General features: G+C 41.1%; 1 protein-coding gene across 1 annotated transcript in view; it reads left to right on the top strand.

Annotated features, from left to right (window-relative positions):
* The window catches only part of iqca1 (IQ motif containing with AAA domain 1), a 98,663-nt gene extending 76,180 nt beyond the window's left edge, over window positions 1-22,483 (top strand). The window contains exons 15-19 of the mRNA XM_017714938.2: window positions 11,001-11,200; window positions 16,332-16,418; window positions 17,627-17,804; window positions 20,466-20,704; window positions 22,052-22,483. Coding sequence (XP_017570427.2) covers window positions 11,001-11,200; window positions 16,332-16,418; window positions 17,627-17,804; window positions 20,466-20,704; window positions 22,052-22,207 — 860 coding nt within the window. The 3' untranslated portion in view covers window positions 22,208-22,483. The remainder of the gene's footprint in view (window positions 1-11,000; window positions 11,201-16,331; window positions 16,419-17,626; window positions 17,805-20,465; window positions 20,705-22,051) is intronic.
* The last annotated feature ends 376 nt before the right edge of the window (window positions 22,484-22,859 follow it).

The following is a 22,859-nucleotide window of genomic DNA, read 5'->3' as shown; positions in this document are numbered from 1 at the left end:
CTCTGCGCTAAAACAATGAGAGATCAGTCAGCAGCTCAAAAACAATCACATGCTGGTCGGCCCACGAGCCCACGGTCGGGTCTCAGCGGGGCGAGACAGACAGAGAGGGGGTGACCCCCAGAGTCTGTCATCACCTCAGTGCCAGGGGAGAAAGCAAATGGGGAGGAGAGAGTCTACAGAGACGAAAAAGTGAGGGGAGGGCGGGAGAGAGGGAGGGGGTGGGGAGGAGGGGGTTTTGAGAAAAACATTGTTGAGGTTTTGAATTTTTACTCCCATAAACTTTTTATAGGCCCAGTGTACATGTAGCGTTTTTAAACTATTAACTATGGACTATGAGACTTTGTGTACAGAGAAATAAACACAAGGACATGATTGACGAATGAAAACAAACATGAAATAAATTAATAGAGAGAGGGAGACAGAGAGAGAGAGAGAACCAGACAGAGAGAGAGAGCTCAAAAGAGATGCACAGAAAGAGAGAGAGTGAGAGAAAGACAGAAAGGGAGAATGTGAGATAGATAAAGAGAAATACAGAAATACAGAGAGATAGATAGATAGATAGATAGATAGATAGATAGATAGATAGATAGATAGATAGATAGATAGATAGATAGATAGATAGATGCTCACTCACTCACGCACACACACACACCTTCTAAGCCGCTTCTCCTTCTGGGTCGCGGGGGTCCGGAGCCTATCCCAGCTGTCATTGGGCGAAAGGCAGGTCGCCAGTCTGTCACAGGGCTACTTACTTACTTTACTAATCCCAAAGGACATTTACACAGACAGACAAACAACCAGAGAGACCTGAGAAGAGAGACACAGGCAGACAGAGAGAGAAGAAGAAGAATTCAGAGAACTCTTCTTATTTATTGCTCAATATCTTATTACTTATTGTTAAATATCTTGTTGCTTGTTATTCAGAGTCTGTTTTAATAACTGCTGTGAAGCTGATGTGTGAGTTCTGTGGCTACTGCGTGACCTGAGGAGCTGAAGTGTGGCCTGTATGCGAGTTTAAGGGGTTAAAATCAAACCTCTAAACTTTATTTACACTCTTTTTGACAGTGAGATATGATGTTGTGTTTATAGGAACATAAACATAATGAGAAGATAAACTTATAGTAAAGATAAAACATAAATATTTCCTCTAATACATGGAGAGAGAGAGAGAGAGAGAGAGAGAGAGAGAGAGAGAGAGAGAGAGAGAGAGAGAGAGAGAGAGAGAGAGAGAGAGAGAAGGCAAAGAGTTTTGAATAAGCTTGCAGTTCCAGCGCTTACAGGGCAGACATATGTTTTTGCTATTAGTTATATTAATCATGAAGCTCATTCAGCAATGACTATGAAATTAATATGTAAGTTATGCAGTTATGAGAGGGATGAACTGAAGTGGGTTCAGGGTTTTTTTGTCTTTTTGACAATGAGCAATGGCCTATAATATTGTGTTGGCAAGAACATAAACACAATGACAGCAAATTGATGAATAACAAAAAATATAAAATAAATATTTTCTCCAACACATGTGGAGGGAGGAAATGGTCATTTGTCATTAAACAAATGGTGGCAAATGGAGGCTGAAAAGACAGACAGACAGACCGACACAGACAGACAGAGACGCCCCTCTACTGTCACAAACCTGTCAGTCTCCTCCACAGAGACAGACAGACAGACCGACACAGACAGACAGAGACGCCCCTCTACTGTCACAAACCTGTCAGTCTCCTCCACAGAGACAGACAGACAGACAGACAGACAGACACCTCTACTGTCACAAACCTGTCAGTCTACTCCACACAGACAGACAGACAGACAGACAGACCAACCCCTCTATTGTCACAAACCTGTCAGTCTACAGACAGACAGACCCCTCTACTGTCACAAACCTGTCAGTCTCCTCCACACAGACAGACAGACAGACAGACCCCTCTACTGTCACAAACCTGTCAGTCTCCTCCACACAGACAGACAGACAGACAGACCCCTCTACTGTCACAAACCTGTCAGTCTCCTCCACACAGACAGACAGACAGACAGACAGAGACGCCCCTCTACTGTCACAAACCTGTCAGTCTCCTCCACACAGACAGACAGACAGACAGACAGAGACGCCCCTCTACTGTCACAAACCTGCCAGTCTCCTCCACAGGGACATACATGACAGCCTGGCAGTTAGTCTGTGTTTATGATGGCTGAGCGTGTTTTGATTGAGGCCCATTGAGAGACGCGCTGCCCTGTTTTAGCCCCGTCCCCTTCACGGAAGCTACCCGGGTCCAGCCCATTTGTTTGAACTGCTTGGCTGTATCTGTGCCCGTCAGTCCATACAGTGACATCTCCCACATGGAGAGAAGTGGCGCTGAATAAAGACAAAGATCAAGCAGCTGCAGTTCTAGGTCAACTGTAACGCGCGCTGCACCGAGTTTATGAGGTGTGCAGATGGGTTAGTGTGGCTATTATTACAGTACAGTGAAACTGGTCTAGATGAGAATCGAGGCCTTCGCTTTTTCACAGAACTGTTCATTGTTTTTGAGGTTTTTTTGTCAATGGAAAAATGTTATAAACAGTGTAGATTTGCAGAAGTTCAAATCTAAAGTCAACTTCCCTCCAACACAATGGCCATTAAACAGAACTAGTGGGAAAGCCCGAAGAGTGCGGTCTGCTTTCATATAAACGAGTTCTAATCCGGGGTGTGAGGAAGGGAGTACACACCCACGCGCACGCTTTTATACAACATCAGGGTTGTGAGGTCATACATGTTCCTAAATGTTTGGATCTGCTGAGCCCCTTCAAGCTAAATGATTTTTTTTTTCCACATTACTGCATAATGCAGTCATTAATATGAAAATAAACTTTAAAGTGGTTGTGAAATAGTGAATTACGGAGAAATTTGCCCAATCTGATTTCTTTGCAGTGTTGGTGATGGGAACCAGGGGGCACAATGTCTACATGTTATTTATTATCCAAACCACAAGTGAACCTATACATGTCAAGTTTTATACACTATATTTCCAAAAGTATTCGGTCGTCTGGCTTCACACGCTTATGAACTTGAGTGAGATCCCATTCTTAATCCATAGGGTTTAATATGATGTCGGCTCACCCTTTGCAGCTATAACACCTTCAACTCTTCTGGGAAGGCTTTCCACAAGGGTTAGGAGTGTGTTTACGGGAATTTCTGACCGTTCTTCCAGAAGCACATTTGTGAGGACTGATGTTGGACGAGAAGGCCTGGCTCACAGTCTCCACTCTAATTCATCCCAAAGGGGCTCTATCAGGTTGATAGACTGTGCAGGCCAGTCAAGTTCTTCCACACCAAACTGGCTGATCCACGTCTTTATGGACCTTTAGTAGTGAGGAAATTTCACGACTGGACTTGCTGCACAGGTGGCGTCCGATCACGGTACCACGCTGGAATTCACTGAGCTCCTGAGAGCGACCCATTCTTTCACTAATGTCTGTAGAAGCAGTCTGCAGGCCTAGGTGCTCGGCTTTATACACCTGTGGCCGTGGAAGTGACTGGAACTCCTGAATTCAATGATTTGGATGGGTGAGTGAAGACTTTTGGAAGTATAGTGTATGTCAGGTTGATAATACTAAAGTAATAATAATAATAATAATAAAATACTATTTTTGCCCCACAATGTGAGGAAATGTACCTCTTAGAAACAAATATGTTTTAGGCCATGTTGCCTTCCACCAAATATTTGTTGGGATAGGCTCCAGCACCTCCCACAACCCAGAAGGAAAAGCAGCTCAGATAGTGTGTGTGTGTGTGTGTGTGTGTGTGTGTGTGTGTGTGTGTGTGTGTGTGTGTGTGTGTGTGTGTGTGTTTTAGGCCAAAATCTTGTCTTAAAACTATGGATCAAGCTGAGCATCAAGCCCAGAACATGTAATCATTTCATGTAATAACTTTCTGTGTGGAAGCTTTTAAAGGTGGACGTCTGGTTCCCATCACCAGCATTGTGAAAAATACTCATTCTTTTTGACCAGACAGATGATCAAGCATTGATAGCTCTTACTGTCATTTTTCATATTTTGTATTGTATTGTATTGTGGAGCAATTCTATTGGTCCATTCTTTACGATTTGCTCAGACAGTGTAAAGGACAGCAGCTGTGTTAATGTGACAAAAATGAGCGTCCATTGGTTTTTCCATTTCTTTTTTTTTTGTGGACAGCAATGATTAAATTGCTCAAAAGCAGTAACTAGAATAATTAAGAATAAAAAATAAGTAATGCATTGTGATTGTATGTCTGCCAGTGTGTTAGATTGGCCATCTCTAAAGCTCTTCTCAAGGAAGCCCAGAATGAACAGCTACCATCCAATACTCAGTCCTTCATTATGTTAAAGGTGCTGCTGATGGAATTTAACCCTGGAGTGCAGCGAGAAGTCAGGAACTAACCAACATATCAATAACTTTTTTTTTTAGAAAAAAAGTTAGTATACTTTTACTGTATTTATATTTATTTGTATTAATTTCTCATTTATTTCAGTGCTACTGGCAAAAGCAGACTTACTGTAGAGATAAAGATTTTAAATGGTTTAAAAGGTTTTCTTGGCTGCCTAAGCACATTATGAATAATAGTAACCAAAAAGAAATGGCATTGCCTTTTCAGGGACTCATGCTGTGATGAATCTGCTGTTTATATCGCCCCCTGCTGCACATATCTGTAGGTACAACCACTAAAGCCACCAAATTTTACACTGCATGCCTCCTCTGAGTCATTCCACTCTGCTGGCTATCCTTACGAGATTTCCTTTGATGCATATCCAGCTAATAAAGGGCATGTCATGAAGACCTGGGAGCTGGAGGTCTTTTCTATGATCTCCATCACTCCCTCAGACCTGCTAATTAACCAGAATGAGTCGGAGAACTTTTATCAAAAGTCTCCTCTTGTTTAAAGCATGAAAAGAAGGCTGTTCGTTCACATTCAGCCTGATGTCTATGCTGAAGTGGCAGTTTAACATAAATAAATAAATAAATAAATAAATAAATAAATAAAAATGGCACAATTTTCCAATTTAGCCCATCAACCAGGTCATGTTTGGTATGCAGGGGTTGATTATTTAGTAAAACTGTTCGATTCCAGAAATATTAAGGCTGACTTTGCATCCAGTTCCAAGTGACAGGAATGAATGGAATGGATTCCAAGAGTTTATTTCATGTGAAGACATAGAGGCGGATATCTGGCAAAAAATAAAGCGAATGACATGAATGAGAAACGTGCACTTCTTGAAGAAAATGCAGGGTCATTGCACAACTGTAGCAGGTCCCAGTCGGCTGCTTGGGTGTTTCTAAACTGTTATCGTGTTATTTTAGGTGATTGTAAAGGTGCTAATAAGTGGTTGTTATGGTATCCCGGGTGGTTGCTAGGTGGTTGCTTTAGTGTCCCATGTGGTTGCTAGGGTGCCGCTGGGTGGTTGCTATGGTTCCCCACATGGTTAATAGGGTGTTGCTGATGGACTTGTATCAACATGACAGAAGTTGGGTGCACAAACCTTTGCACCTCATTCATTCCTATGGAAAAAAAGAATAATTTGGATGTCTGGTAGAAAAGCTGTATACAAGCACACCATTCCTGATTAGACTGATGCCAGCACGGTATGGCAGCCCCCCTACAGTTAGCCCACTTTATCCTGCAAATATGACAATGTTTTTTTCTCCAAAATATTGTGAATTATTTCTCGAAACATTATGACTTTATTCTCGAAGTCTATTATTTTTACTTGGCCTTAAAGCACCGTCACTTAACAGCAGTGGCGATCTTGAATCTTACATTTTGTTGATATTTTTTGTAGGTATCAGTATAATAATAGCTCAAGCTTGGTTTAAGCCAAGTGTGGGATGACCAAGGCATGCATAGCGCAGTGTGAATGAAACAAAAGCTTCTGCTGCTTGTTATCTCTGTTAGCTTTGGAACTCCAGTTCAAAATGAAAGAGGCAAACTTTCAACACCAATCATGCCTTAGCCGATCAACTAGGGGTCACTTTAAGTCTGCGGTGAGCTTCGCTGAGCCGTCTTGTGGCTGGCTAGGAGCCAAAGCTCTGGGATGTTGGATACTGTAGTTCAGCTATAGGTGCAGCCATGAGTTTGGCCTGCACCTGCCGCACTCCCACCGAGAGCTCAGAGGGATATGTGCATGCGGCCGGATGTTTGTGTTTGTTGTGCGTTCGCCTCAGCGGGATTTGTGTGTGTGTGTGTGTGTGTGTGTGGGGGTTAGGGTTCACACATTCACACTGCTTCCTGGTCACAGTTGGAGCCTTTAGCCACATTTGCCATCAGATGGAACAAATGCTTAGAGACCCATTAAACTATTGTTCTTTCATTTCAGAAAAGCAGCAGCTACAGTAATCAGCATCTGTGTTGATGTCTGACTTCCCAGGCTAATTACCTTTGCATTAGTGTGACTAATAAAGGTTACCAGAGGTCATTAGGTTAAAAGCCTATAAAGGCTGTTTGCAAAGCAGCTATGGAGCAGAGGCACGTCGACAGTAGGAAGGATTTCTACACTGTAACTTAAATTAGATGAATTTGCTTTAAAAAAAAACTTGTGCAACCTTTTCACTTTGAAAAAAATTAACAGGCAGACTTTCAAAAACACTATATTTCCAAAAGTATTCACTCACCCAATTCATTGAATTCAGGGGTTCCAATCACTTAAACATAAACACCAGCTAAATGCTGGACAATTTACTTTAGAAATAAACTTCTAAAACTGCTGTTCCAGTCTGATTACAAATGTAATTAGATTTGTGTTATTACCCCATAATTATGTGAGAGAGAATAGGCTGTTACAACTATTAAGATACACTTGTGTAATTAAAAATTAAATTAAAAATTAAAAATCAGTGGTTATTGTCATTGCGTATGTTGTTCACATGTAACTACACAGTTATTAGAGACACTTAATATAAAGTGAGACCAAAGTTCCTGTGTAGAAGATACACTTGTGTAATTACATGTGGCAAAAACTGAAGTTGGGGGCAGTCGTGGAGGTTAGGGAACCAGCCCTGTGACTGGAAGGTCGCTGGTTCAATCCCCTTGGCTGACAGTCCATGACTGAAGTGCCCTTGAGCACCTAACCCCCAATTGCTCCCCGGGTGCCGTGGATAGGGCTGCCCACTGCCCACCATGTATGTGGCTGTTTCACTGCACGGATGGATTAAATGCAGAGGTCTAATTTCACAGTGTGCAAAACACACAGAGTGACAAATGGCTATTAATTCTATTCTATTCTTCTATTCTGATAGAATGTGTAATTACATGGACGGCACCTCTGTAATACATTTGTAACATTAACCAAATCATCAATAGTTAGTGTTGTTGCATATGTTATTCACATGTAACTACACAGTTATTAGAGACAATATAAAGTGGGACCATTAAAACAACTCCATTGTATTAAATTAGTTGTTAAAGTAAGTTTAAATTGGATTAGAATCGCCGAGACTCAAATAGCTGAATGCAAATTTGCCATTTTGTTAGCGTTCATGCTGAAAGACTGGGTGAGGTCATGGTGAGAATAACGAAACTATGTAAAATGAATTCAAATGGATCGTTTAGCCTGAGAATAATAACATTTTGCAAGGAGAATTATATTTAAATATTAGAAAATAATAAAACTTACTTTAATTTACTTGTTACCACATGAAGTTTCTTTTTTTTTTTTTAAATATAGATCTGACGACACACTTTTTGCAGAGTAATGAAGGATTAGACAAGAAATAATGTGTGTTATTAGATTTGTATTGGTCATTTTAACAAACAAGTAAAGCCACAAACAATTGAGTTAGTTTAATCACATCAGATATGGCAGATCTTCGTCAGGGTCAGCAGTTTTGATGTTGAAGGAGCCTTCAAACGCCTCAAATGTGCCAAGGAAGGGAAATAAAGGGAAATAAGCTTTCACAATTTCTGCATAATTCAGTTGTCATGATGTGAATCAGTCATTCAGGGGTTTCTAGAGAAACTAGAGTCAATATTGTGCGCAGTGGTGGTGATAGGAACCAGATGTATGAAGAATTTGCCACGAAGAGCCACTTCACATTAAGTTTTGCCATGAAATGGTTACAGATCACTGCCCGATCACTGAGTCATTGTTTTTACAGCAGATTTGAGGCCTAAAAGCTACTTTTTAAAATCTGTTCATGGTGTAGAAGTTCATGCAGGGTGTTTTAGTTTTAAGGCAAAGTTGTTCCTGAAGAAAACGTATGTCTCCAGATTCACCACTATTTTACCTGTATCAACATTACATGTGAAAAAATCTCAAACTCAAAATGTTTCAAAAACACATGGAAACAAACGGTTCAGTGAATTCCAGGAAAAAACTGTGTCAGTTTTAAATGAAAAAATCTTGACTAACATGAAATCGACAGGCTGCAGACTCAAATTCTTTTCACTCCAATGACTAATATCGCTCCATACGGCTCAGCACAGCAGGTGACTGCTTGCTGCTGGTTAACCCTCTGTTGCACGATGTTGCCTCAGGGCAACAAACTGATTTCTCTCACTTTACAAAAACATTATACAGATTTAAAGTCAACAATAGGGTTAGTAACAAAGGGAAGAGTTTGAGTTCATCATTGAAAAGCATCTGCTTGATTTTGAAGAAATATGTTTGTTGCCTAGAAGCAACATTGTGAGACAGTAGAATGGATTTAACCAATCACAAGCCAGGTCTCACTTCAGGGAATATAGCATTTCTTCCCATCGCTGCATAATGTTGCCTCAAGGCAACAAACTCCAAAAGGACCCCAGCTATTATTATTATTATTATTATTACTTTTAATGCTTTTGAATGTAATAATCGGGTCCAAAAAGGTAAATCAATGACGATTTTGTGCAAGAAAAGTGTTATTTAATGCATTCAGTAGAGGATCAAGATGTAGTTCACTTATTTTTTAACATAGCAGCTACCTGACACTTGTCGTATAGCAAAAAGCTCTAATTATTTCATTAAATTGTTGCTGTGATTAAAGTACAACATAAATATCACATTCATTTTAAGTACAACCTCAGACCCACCAACATTAAGCGATCTTCCACACACCCACCACCAGTTTCCACGTCACTCCTGTCCCTCGCTCACCGTTTGTCTTGGATTGTAAATAAATGGCTGTATTTCTGTTGCAGATATCACAACTACCTGGTTCCGATCAGCACCATTGTAATCAGTGCATTTCTATACAAATGAAGCTTTTCACCTCAAACAACTCAATGACCCAGTTTATGTTTTGCTTCTATTACTGTATTCATTCTACATGATTCCTGTGCGTCAGTCGGTTGCACATGAATAAAATCCATTACATCAACACAGTTTCTCAGGTTATTCAGTTCATTTCTTTTGGGAAGAGCTGAAATGTTTGTAACACATTCAGGTGCAACTGATGGTACATTTCAATCATGTAAATTCAAGCATCAGTGTACATTTGCTTTGTAGCTACAACTAAAAAAGGCTTCAGGCAGGTGAAGCGACTTTTTTATCCTTTTTATTACTTTTATTACTTGTATTACTTTATTTCTTGCGATGCAAGAAAGTCAGCAGGTCTAGCAAATGGCAAGTTGCACTGAGGAGGGAAAAACTCGTAAGATGTCCTTTTATTTCAAACCCAGTTCCAAAAGAGCTGGGAAAGTAGGTGAAGTACAAATCAGAACAGAAAGCAGTGATTAATGAATCTACATTGACTTGTAGTGGTAGATACACAAACCATGTACTTGAGTTAAAGTAGAGACCCCCAAGGTAAAATATCACTCCAGTAAAAGTTCCTCCCTTAAGTAAAAGTAATAAAGTATTTACCTTCAAATGTACTTAAGTATTGAAATTAAAAGTACTAAAATATTTATTCACTTAATTCAACTTAGTTCCAAGTTTAAGTTGAATAAAAACTGGCTTTAAACTCAGGATCACAGATGAGCTCCTTTACTATGTTGATCTGTAGGCGTCTGTTCATAAACATAAACCAGCCCAAACTAATTTACTATAAAATGAAATGGTGTTTGTAGAAATTCAGAAAAAAGCCGCGTCAGTCTCGACTGCATATGTGGACATATTTCTATATTGAGCTCTATTTACACAAAGTTAGGTTAGTTCATCATTTATGTTGAACAGACTCTCCCAAAGTTTTACGCTGCTGCGCTGACGTTGAACCGCGTGCTGCACTGGGTCGGTATGACCAACAGGTCAAAACCAGCTCTAAACAAAGTGACCGCTGGGCCCTGGGTCCACATGAGTCAGACAGTAATCAGATTTCTGCTTTGCAACCAGCCAATAGACTCACAGAAGACAACATGACGTGAACGTAACGTAAAACTCAAACTTTATACCGCAGCTTTTTTTTAAACATCACACAACTTTACCTGAAAATATGAACAAACATCATCTAGAAGATGAAGAATATTTAAATCCTTTATTTCGTGTTTGGTTTCAGCGCCACTCTCGTGACATCCACCGTCTGATCTGCACATGTGCGGAGTGAGAAATCCGAAAGAAATCAGAGTAAGAGTTTACAGGCTGAGAAATCTGATTACTGAGCTAAAATCCAGCCTCTTAATCGGATTTCTACATCGGATTACGGTGCTTACATGACCGTTTGAATAATTGGATAACTTGAGAAATCCGATTATGATGGGATTATTGAGTGCATGTATATACACTCACAGTAGTAAACATGCTCCTGTCCCAGCTTTATTGGAACATGTTGCAGGCATCAAATTTGGAATGAGTGTATATTGACAAAAAAACAATGAAGTTTATAAAGTAAAACATCAACTACATGCCTTGTTGTTAAGAACCTGGCACAGAAAAAAATCTAATAACTGCCTTCATAGTGTAAAATGCTCAAAATATTTTATAACTTCATATCACTTATCTGGCCACAGTGGGCAGTGTGGAGAGTGGGAATGACGTCACAGATCACCAACAACACAATGTGCATTTAAAAGTTAAGTAAGGTGAAATGAACTAACTTAAGCATGCGGTGTTAATCAGAGGATCACTGCTCTCCAGGCTCTCAGAGTGTCCATGAGAGAGGGCCTCTGATCCGCTCTCTGCTGCTGGCTGGTCCTTCAGGCGTGGGCAAGAAGATGTTGCTGCATGCTCTCTGCACGGAGACCGGAGCCAACCTGTTTAACCTCTCCCCCGCCAACCTGGCAGGCAAATATCCGGGCAGGAGTGGCCTTCAGTACCTCCTGCACATGGTGCTCAAGGTAAAAGCTCTGCAATCGTGTCATACTGGACTTGTGCCTGTGTTTCAAGGCAAGTTACACACTTTTTTTTTTTAAGTCTTTAACTTAAAATCATTTTTTTAAGTTAAGCCCAATTCATAGTCAAAATGATGTTTCAAATAATGTCGAGATTGTTGTAACTTAATTTAAATAAGTGAGTTTTTGATGAGAATGTATATACATGTATAAAATGTACAGGACATTAAAGGGAACGTTATTTCATTGTTTATGGGATTGTATAGCGATACAGAACTTTTGGAGGCAAGTAACAGGGATTATTTCAAGGATTCTCTCCAAAGAAATACCCACCTGTCCAAAACTGTCTTTAAAAAAAAAAAAGAAAATAAAGATCTCTAACATATCGCTGCTGTCGGAAGAAAACCTTGTATCTCCATTTTTGTCATTTTTCAGTTTTTATCATAATTTGAACATGCCTGTTGACCTTTATATTGTGTGTAATTTTCATGATGAACGGACTAAAAGAAACAGCCCAAAATGACTTATGAAAAATTCTGGTTCCATTGACTTACATTAAAAGTAAAGTAGGTTTTCTCCTTCTCCTGTAAAGTTACTATTTCGGAGATACGAGGTTTTGTTCTGACAACAACAATATGCTCAACGCTGGATTAGCACACACCGGAAAAGTATATACTATACGCACCTTTGATGAATGCATGGCTGACAGGGTTGTCTTCCTGTCTAATCCAGGAAAGGATAACTCACACGACAAAAGAAAAAATATGGAAATTGTTTCTGAAATTTAAGGAGGAAGTAGATATGAAATCAGCACCCTGGTGTTCCAAAGCAAAAATGTCTTATTTCATTTATATACATATTTAATTATATATATATATATATATATATATATATATATATATATATATATAATGTTATATGACAGTGTATTCAGTATTCAGACAAGTTTTCTGCCCAGCACCGTCTGCATGCTATGGCATTGGTCTAAGGCCTCATCCATGCGTAACTACATATTTTTATAAATGTAGCCGATATAGATTAGATTTTGTAAATGAAGCAGATTTGATGGCTGAGTGTTAGAAATGTGGCCCAGTCCCATTTCACCTCTCGCCACTACCACTGAGCCCTTAACCCTCTGTATTGCGTGTTCACATCTAGGGGTAGGGTGTCCCGATTCCTGTTGAGATGGAGGGTAGGGGCGTAACGTTAAGGCTACATGGTCCTCCGAACAGAGGTTTTTCAGAGACACTCCAAATAGTGTTATTAGAGAAAAAGAAAAACCGGCAAGTTGGCTAAACAAGCGACCAAAGAATCCCACAAATGTGAGAATTTTCTCTGTTAAAAAATTGCGATACCCATATATATTTTCTTAGTTTAATGTTGTTTTGATGTATTATGGTCGTTTTCTTCATAACAAGCATTGAAAATCTAATCTAATCTAATCTGCTGTCTGGGCAGCTAACCATTTCACCAGAAATAGTCCAGCAGTTCTGACGCCTGAAGCATCAGAATGTAATGGCTGCTCCTTTTAAGGTTTAACGGGAAAATTCAAACAATAAGCTGGTGAATATCTGACTTCAGCTTCATATCACTGAAGAATAAGCGACTCTGATCAGGCATTTCACCCATTTGATTTATGCCTAGGATTTATTTGGAATCTGACCTTGGTCAGTGATCAAGAATTGATGCATCTTTTGAATAACAGTTGCTTTTTAAATACTTGCAGTTAAACGAAAGTCATTCTAAACATGATCATAACTCCCAAATCATCCCTAAACTGCTGAGCAACCCAACTGTCAGCCACATTTCAGTCAGTTGCGCTTGCTTAATAAGTGAAAACAGCTACGTGATGTCAGCATTTATAAAAAGCTGTGTATTTTCTGTCCACACCAAAGCACTGAAATCAGAACTCTCCTCCCTGGAGAGCGTTTTCAAGAACTTTCATTGTCAATTTCAGTGAAAACAGATTTTCGTGTGGCCGGGAAGCCAAAACCCAGAGGAAAAAGCTTCAGAAATATTCCGGAGAGGTGTGAACGGGGCCTTAGGTCTGAGTTAATTTGTCTAAATTGTCTACTTTTTCCTTGCAGCTCAACTTGTGTAATGGTATTGTAATGGTGGTGTAATGCGTTCACTAGTGTGTGTATGTGGGTGTTTCACTGCACGGATGGGTTAAATGCAGCACCACGGAATCAGGCCTTGGAGAGAGTGGACTGACAACAGATGGGCTAAAGTCTGTATTTGTACACTTATATAGCAGGCAGTATAAGATTAGCCCCCCTAAAGGGCCTGCAAATCTAAGGTGTTTGTAATAACGGGGATGAAGAACGGAGGTCGTATTCTGTTATGTGTAAAATGCACGAGCTCTGTAGAGTTATGCGCTCAGATTAGATCTCTCCTCCTCCCAAACTTCATCCATACATGGCCGAGACTCATGTCCCTAAGAAAGGTCAGGCTTTGCGTGCTCTGTTTGTTACTGCACTTCCAGGATACAACATGACATGCATATCTAAACACGTTGCTTACTATGTCACCATGGCAACACCCATCAATGCCATGAAATGACATGATGAACATTTAGTTCTGTTTACTTTTCCCCAAGAACATAAACATAAACAAACAGGCTTGGAGGTTTTAATGAGGAACTAAAAGCTTGGCAGAAGCGTATCCGCACATTGCCTTTTCTTGCCTAGTCATAAATGTGCAGCCCGTGAGCGATCTTCACTGGGGGGCTTTGTGGAGGGTCGGTGGGGCGTGTTCTTTTGTGGTTGCATTTGTGTCTTGGCCTCTGAGTCAGAGAGCGAAGGAAAGCCAAGCTTAGAGCTGCTTGTGGAGCTCTGGTTGAGCACAGCTGGAGCAGGAGATAAACTAAGTGGAGGGTTGAGGTTGCGTCTGTTTGCATTGTGCGGATACGGCTCTTTCAGTGCCTCTCCCAATGCAAGTTGGGAGCAGGGCCCTGTTCAGCTGCGGCTTCCTGCTTGCTCTGCTGTTACCAGATGAATACCTTCCCATCCTCTGGTCACCTCTCTACTTAGCCCTTATCTTTCAGAGGCATCTGGCTGTGCTTGGGCCTTGTGCTCAAACAGGGTAAACACACCACGTCCACTGTGCGAGACGATGATGAATGGGGAATTGGGGCAGTCACGATTACTCGATTCAGGACATTCATTTTCTTAATGTTCCACACCTGTAATTTTGTTTTCTTGCATAACACGAAATTACTGAATTGGCTCTTCAGCTGAATCAATGTTCAATGCTTTACCACAACAAACCAAACAACCTTAAATAACATTGGTTTCAAAGCCACACCTGCTTCTTTTAGAAACATAAGTTATAAGCCAAATAGCCCCTGGACCAAAGTGTGGTCTAGGAGTCCCTTCATCTTTTAATGTTCTGCAGGCAGTCATGGTGGAGGTCAGGGAACCAGCCCTGTGACCAGAAGGTCACCAGTTCGATCCCCTCGGCTGACGGTCCATGACTGAAGTGCCCTTGAGCAAGGCACTTGAGCAATTGCTCCTCGGGCGCTGTGATTAGGGCTGCCCACCGCTCCGGGCAAGTGTGCTCACTGCCCCCTAGTGTGTGCGTTCACTAGTGTGTGTATGTGGGTGTTTCACTGCACGGATGGGTTAAATGCGGAGGTCTAATTCTACAGTGTGCAAAACACACACAGTGACATGGTTCTAGATTCTTCTTTATGCATGTCATTACCGCACGTCTTCTAATGAATGGGTTCTCAATGAGAGCTTTAAAGCTCTACTTGCCAAAAAGAACGAAAATGTCTGTACTGCTATTGTCCTTCACACCACAGCTCAGAGGTTTGTATAGTCAGATTTAATTTTTTGTAAAGACAAATTCAGACTAAAAGAAAAATGATCTGAATTTTTGCAGAGCTCATTATTTATATGACCGACTCTGATACATTTTATAAAAAAAAAAATTGTTGAGGGTTTTGGACAGTTGGATGGCCAGAAGTGCCAGTAGTTGAAGAAACACCGCCCAAAAGACAGAAATCAGAGACCACCGTTCATTTATTTAGTTTCAAGTCAAAATGACCACTATGTACCAGTTCTTTATTTTCAGGAGACATTTATGAGGAATTAGATATACAGGTGTTTGCAGAAGCAGTTCAAAAATTATTCAAACGTAAAAAGGAAATGGGACTTGGGACGCCACCTAAAGAAAACGTGTCGTTCTTGCATTCCTCTATGCTTCTGTCCATACTTCCACTCAGCGCTGTGGGTCTGAAGGGACGGGCAGCGGTGAAGAAGCTGTTACTGAGAAAAGGAACTAGACAAAAAGCTGTTGTGAACAATGGACTGGCTGCCCCAGAGTCCAGACTATTTGGATTGTGACCTGGGCAGAGCATCCCACCCTTTTCCGACTGAGGACCCTGGTCTCAGATTTAGAGGTGCTGATTTTCATCTCAGTCGCTTCACACTCGGCTGCAAACTGGTCCAGAGAGAGCTGGAGGTCCCGGCCTGATGACGCCAACAGGAGCACATCATCCGCAAAAAGCAGATGTGAAATCCTGAGGCCACCATGCCGGACACCCTCCGAAACTTGGCTGTTCTGTGAAATTCTGTCCATTAAAGTGATGAGCAGAATCTGTGACAATGGACAGCCCTGGCGGGGTCCTTTCAAATAAATATAGGGTTTAAATGTTTTGCACATCTTTGTATTTAGTTTTCATTTACATTTCGCAACTTTTATGGAAACAGGATTGTAGTTGTAGAAGCTTCTATGTGGTTTTCTGTTAAATGTATGTTTTCTGCTGAAAGTGCAATCATTTGTGCGCAAAGGTCATTTGGATGGACTACAGGGTGGTCTCTGACTTTTGAACAGTATTATGTATCTGGATTTGCATATGTCAATATGTATATGCATGTATAGTTTTCACGACAGAACATGTTTACCAGGTAATCAGCACAGAATATGATTTATTTGTAAGTGAGAAACTTACACTAAGTGAGAAACTTACACTAAGTGAGAAAATAAAATCTTACCTTATCTGGTCTATTATGTGGAATTCTGTGCATGAGCCCTGAAGGGCCTGTTGGTGTACAGTTGTTTTTGCTCTAGTAGGAGTGTGAGAGTGTGTGTTTGGCCTGTGTTGGAGGGATTTGTTGTTGTGTTTGGGCAGGTGGCTCGCCAGCTGCAGCCCTCTGTTATTTGGATCGGAGACGCTGAGAAATCATTCTACAAGAAAGTTCCAAAAGCGGAGAAAGAGGTACGCCTGCCAACTGGGCTGCACTGGACATGTGGGTTCACAAGCACACAAACATATGTGTACACACATGTACATGCACTCCTACGCACAACGGTCTCTGTTTGGCACATTTTAAAAACAATAGGTGGTTAGTCCCCCCCTGAGGAGAGAAAAGCAACAGCAGTGCCCTTTCAGACTTCCACACTGAGGTCTTGAAGAAGCCTCTACTGCCCTCCTGTGGCTCAGGAATTTGAATACATTTCCAGGGTACATTCAGTCGTCTGCGATTTGAGTTCAGTGTTTTTTTAAGGATAATTAAATGTTTTAGTGGTTAACAAAGTCATTCAGAGCAGTTTGGTGTGAAATACTCTGTTCTAGAGAAACTTAGAGTCAGAACTGTTCACAGTGGTGGTGATAGGAACCAGACGTCCACCTCTAAAAGCTCCTCACAGAAAGTGACTACATGGAATGGTTACAGATGTCGCCTGAGACACTGTTTTGCGATAGCTTTGAGAAACTTTTGGCCTAAAATGTGTGTTTTAGGGCAGAGAAGTGGATGCAGGATGCAGCGAGTCAAAATAATAAATTAACCAATAAACCAATAATAGATTTAACCATTTTGGATAGTAAATAAAATGGTATATATTTGCATTGTAGACTTTACAAATCCTGGTTCCCATCACCACCACTGTAAAGAAGTGAGGCTTGATTTTGTCAAGAATCCACTGTTTATTGTATTTACTGTCCAAGGAATCTCCAAGAGTCTGAACCAGCACCGGTTCAGTGCTTTTCCAGTCCTGCTTTTTCAGCAAATCCTGGGCAAATCTTTACATTTGATGATTTAGAACCAATTCCTTGGTTTCCAAGAGAACCTGGTGGATAGACAATGGTGATAAATGGGATGTTCTAGTGCGAGAAACCTTCTTAAAGTTTGAAAAACCGTGTAATGTGAATGTTCTATACTAATTAGTTATTCCTTTATATTTCAAAATATTTATATGTCAGCATATTTCAACTGCAGTGGACATGTACACTATAGTGAGGCAGTCAGGGTTCCCTTTAATGCCATATATGCCCTTCTTTTTTTTATTTATTCAGTGCTTTTTAATATGTTGTAATGACCTGATACCCTGGTATAGATTCCTTGCCTTTGCTAGAATCTGCAGGCCATCCTGTCTGCTGCCCTTTCATACTCTTTCTACTCTTCCCTTTGTGCCTTAATGCTTCAGATGGAGCCCAAAAGGCTTAAGAAAGACCTGCCGAAGGTGGTGAAGTCCATTAAAGCAGAAGACAGAGTACTGCTTGTGGGGACCTCCCGCAGACCTTTTGATGCCGACCTCAAACCACTCTGTAAGGTTTACAAAAAGATCATCCTGATCCCGAGACCAGACTATGCCTCACGGATGAGTAAGTCCAAACGTATAATTAAGCATTACTTTAAGAGGTCACATCTTGTTATAATACAGGGAGATTCACTCGAAAGAGGCCCCAGATATTCTACTGTAGCTCCCGTTATGATGAAGCAATCTGAAACAAAAAAATACACTACATACCTTGTTGTGTGTGTAATCAACTGCATTGCATGCGATGCTGGAGGTGGTCTCCGTTTTATACCAGACACATGAAGGGGTACGGGGGGTCTGCACCAGGAAGTTACGAACGGAGGTTAAACGTCGCAACGGCTGTCCGGCGCCTACCTCATCACTCTGATCCTGGCTTGTTCGAAGCTCCTTGTACTGAGGAGCTCATTGCATATTGTTTCGATCAGGTTGCTTTGTCTGGAAAGAGTTATTACTGAATATTTGGGGCCTCTTTCGAGTGAATCTTTAAAGTCGTGTGTAAAGGTTTGAACACCCTTAAACAAATGACATTTTGTTGAGTTTTTAAAGTAAAAATACTTTTAAACATCCTCTACAGAGATCACACTTAAACTTGGGCATTTTCCTGCAAATTCATGATAAAGACTATTTTGTGCCATAAAAGTAGCTTTTTTTTATACTAGCTGTTTTTGAGTTAATGTGTTGCGTGAATAAGTCATTTATTTACACAGGTATTATGTTAATCTCCCTATTGGTGGCTGCAATGTAACAGATTTTTTAAGTATATAAATAACGCACAGCTAGAGCTAACCAGGGTGAAACACAGCCTCCACATGGCAGGGTTAGTTTTACCACAGTATTGCAACTAAGCCACCCCAAATAAGCAATACCTCCCATATAAATTCAAAACAGCTAGTATTTTATACATTAAGTTATAGACAGCCAAAAAATTTAACTGAATTAACTGTTTGCATAAAACAGTGATTTTCCTTATACGCTATATACATGGCCATAAGTATGTGGACATCTCACCTATATGAATATAATATATGAAGCCCCAAGATGTCAGAGCTCTGTGCAGAGTTCCTCAGTTCCTCCACACCAAATTCATTTAAACTGTGTCTTTAAGGACCTTGAATTGTGCAGAGTCATGCAGGAACATGAACTGGCCTTCATCAAATCAAAGTTGGAGCCATATGGTTGTCTAAAGTAGGCGGTTGGTATACTGTGGTGGTTAACACCTCTGCCTTCTACACTGTAGACTGGGGTTCAATCCCCCACCAGGGCAAGCACCCCACTATACCAATAAGAGTCCTTGGGCAAGACTCCTAACACCGCCTTGGCCTCCCTGTGTAAAATAATCAAATTGTAAATCAATCTGGATAAGAGCGTCAGCCAAATGCCGTCAGTGTAAAATGTCTTTGTGTGGTGCAGCATTAATACTGATCTTCCCTGGAACCAAAGGGCCGAGCCGAAAGCCTGAAAAACAACCCCAGTTCATTATTCCTCCCCCATCAAACTGCACTGTTGGCAGTGTGTATTCCAGTAGGTAGCATTCTCCTGACTTCCACCAAGCCCAGATTCGTTCATCAGCCTTCCAGTGAAGTATGTTTTATCACACCAGAAAACATATTTCCACTGCTTCAGAGACCAGTGTTGGCGTGCTTTACACCACTCCAGCTGACACATGGCTTGTGTGCAGCTGCTCCGACATAGAAACCAATTTCATGAAGCTCCCAGTGCTCTGTTCTTGTGCTGATGCTGCTTCCAGAGACAGTGTGAAGCTTTATAACAAGTAATGCAACGCAGCAATTTTTACACACCATGGGCTTCAACACTACCGTTTTAGGGCTGTGACGTGTTGTTGCGGGCGGCACGGTGGCGTGGTGTCGCCTCACAGCAAGGAGGGCCTGGGTTCGATTCCCCTGCCGGGTGACTCTCCTCTCTGTGTGGGGTTTGCATGTTCTCCCCGTGTCTGCGTGGGTTTCCTCCGGGTTCTCCGGTTTCCTTCCACAGTCCAAAGACATGCAGTCAGGTCGATTGGACATGCTGAATTGCCCCTAGGTGTGAGTGTCTGTCTGTGTCTGTCTGTCTGTCTGCCCTGCGATGGACTGGCGACCTGTCCAGGGTGTATCCTGCCTTCCGCCCGATGACCGCTGGGATAGGCTCCAGCATCCCCCGCGACCCTGACGGAGAAACGACTTAGAAAATGGATGGATGGATGGATGGATGGATGGACGTGCTGTTGCTCTTAGACGATTCCATTTCAAAATAATAGCACTTGCAATCAACGAGGACTGATCTATTAGGGCAGAAGTTTTAAGCTGACTGACTGGTGGTAAAAGTGGCATCCTCTGGCAGTGTTATTTTAAAGCCACTGATCTCTTCAGCATGACCCACTCCACCACCAGTGTGTGTCTATGGAGACTGCACAGCTATGTAGCTCTGACACTACAAGCTCTAATATTAAATTTCCAAAGTCACGTCTGCAAATATTTTAATGAAAAACTGAAATAAAGCCTAATTTGCTATCCAGAAAGTGTCAACAGCGTTCGAGAGGACTGAATCCTTTTGCAAGGTACTGTGTTTGTATCTGTGTATCTGACAGGTGCGGAGATTGGAGTGGTTCAGTCTATCCTATTGGTACAGCACTGTATATAGCAAACAGGATGCGTGAGCTGATTCACTGCTCGCGCCACATACTGTACTGCATTGTAATAAGAGTAATAAGAGTCCTGTATGTGTGTAGTTTTATGGAAGGAGCTGCTTGCGGTGCGAGGGGCTCAGCTGGGTCCCACTCTGGACCTGAGCTCTCTGGCTAAGGTCACTGATGGCTACGCTCAGGGTCACATCTTGCAGGCAGTGCAAAGCGTCCTGAGCACTCGCCGCCTCACTCAGCAAGCCAAGAGACCCCTCACTGCCCTGGAGTTCATCCCCCCTCTCGCCAGGCAAGACCCCATCTACAGAGAGGAGGAGGAGGCCTTTAAGGTAAGAGACAAGCAGAGATACAGGAACATATATTTACTTTATTCATCATCCTTTGTGTTACTGAGTATCTCTAACTGGTCATCAATATTAAAGGTCCCACTTTACCTTAAGGTGTCTCTAATAACTGTGTAGTTACACGTGAACAACATATGCTACAAACAATGTACCAACCAATGATGTAGTCACTGTTATAGAAGTAAACTTGATGTAATTACACAGTTGATATATTGGTACAGTGCAATTACGGAGAGTTATTTATAGAATGCAATTAATGTGATGTGATTAGTTACAACAAAGCTATTACACAGTAATAATGTAAACCAAATGTAATATGTAAAAAAATACTTTATCAAAAAGATACACTTGTGTAAAACTGAAGTTATTACACATGTGCAATTACACAGGCTGTACGTCTGTAATCCATCTGTAACATTGGTAGTTACAGTGTTGTTATCTATGTTATTGATGTGTAAGTAAACTTATTAGCGACACTAATATAAAGTGGGACCGATTTAAATTCTTAAGATGTAAACAGTGTCGTTCAGAGTGGTTTGATGTGACATGATTGGTTCTAGAGTCAGAGTTGTTCACAGTGGTAGTGGTAGGAACCCGATGTCTGAAGCATTTAATGCCTCTAAAGGCTACAATCACAGAAGGTCATATATGAAATGTTATGAATACGCTGCCTGATGCCTGAGACGTTGTTTTGCAGTAGTTTAAAGATAGGATTTTGGCCTAAAATGTATTTTTTAAAATCTATATGGATAATTAATCAGAAATACTGATTAAAATGTATTTATTTTTCCTTTTCAATGATGATTTAAAATCAATAAGATTTTGATGGAAATTATTAAAGATTATGGTTCAAGGGGATAATCCATTAATCCACATATTTTACAGATTTAACTATTTACCCTAAACATTACATCTAAAAACTCAGACATGTAGGTCTACTGGTCATTTTGGATAGGTAGCAAAATGACTGGCAAATTTGAGTGCCAGACATCAGAACCCATGGCTCCCGTCCCCACCACTTTAAAGAAATCGTCATCATTTCACATCATTCGTCTTTAATGCTACTTTGCAGGATCATCTTACTGGTGCACAGTTAGAGACTGCAGCCCATCTGTTGCGCAGTTTGTATTAGTCTTGCTTTATGCCTTCATCAGAGGTCAGTTTCTGACCACAGAGCAGCTCCACCACAGTCACGGTCAGTAGTACATTTGTAATGTCAGTGTCAGTGCTGTGTATGAATGGTCCACCAATGGTCACTCATTATCTGGTAATAAATGCAGTATAGGGGCTAATATTGAAGTGGATGGTGTGTGTGGTATTGCGTCCTGGCAGGCCTGGTACAGCCGGACTCCACTGGGCAAAAGACGAGCGCGAGCTGCCAAGGAGTTTGAGGACACGGCAAAGCAGGGCAAAGGAAAGAAGAAACCTGGAAAGGCTTCAAAGAAGGAACCAGCAGGGAAAGAGAAAAAGAAGAAGAAAAAGAAGTGAATGTTTCTCTGCTTTGGCGTGAACTGCGGTGCTTTTATGTTCATTTTATTCCGATTTGTTAGTTTTAGATCCTATATCTCTTGTTTGCAGACACCCAAACAAAAATGGGGAGTATTGTGCAATTCCTCTTTTGACCACCAGAGAGCAGCAACAGACTTTCTTCCACTTCTCCTCTGGTTTACTACCTCCTGTACACACATCTCTGTTTAGAAACATGTTTCATTGCATTTCTGTGTTTATTTAGCTTGTTAAAGAATAAATACATTGATGCATTAATCGAGTTATATGCTGAAATCTTTAGAGTTGTTTTATCGTACTTGTTTGATTCCATAAAGCTGCACTTTTGTGGAAATTGAAAGAAGTAGCAATACTGACACACGAAAATTTGGTCTACAACCTGAAATACTTGTGCATAAGTGAGGGTCAGATTTATGGTTAGTATTTTGGACCATGTCATACATCTTTGTGTTAACGTCACTCGCACACGCCCAGAAATAGGTCCATCTCGATGTTTACAGTTACGGCATTTGGCAGATGCTCTTATCCAGAGCGACTTAAAATTTGATCAATTTACACAGGGAGGCCAAGGTGGTGTTAGGAGTCTTGCCCAAGGACTCCTACTGGTATAGTGGAGGGTGTTTGCCCTGGTGGG

This window comes from Pygocentrus nattereri, chromosome 30, assembly GCF_015220715.1.
Source record: "Pygocentrus nattereri isolate fPygNat1 chromosome 30, fPygNat1.pri, whole genome shotgun sequence".
Taxonomy (NCBI): Eukaryota; Metazoa; Chordata; class Actinopteri; order Characiformes; family Serrasalmidae; genus Pygocentrus; species Pygocentrus nattereri.
The sequence above is the reverse complement of the archived record's forward strand: the minus strand, read 5'-3'. Positions and strand labels throughout refer to the sequence as shown.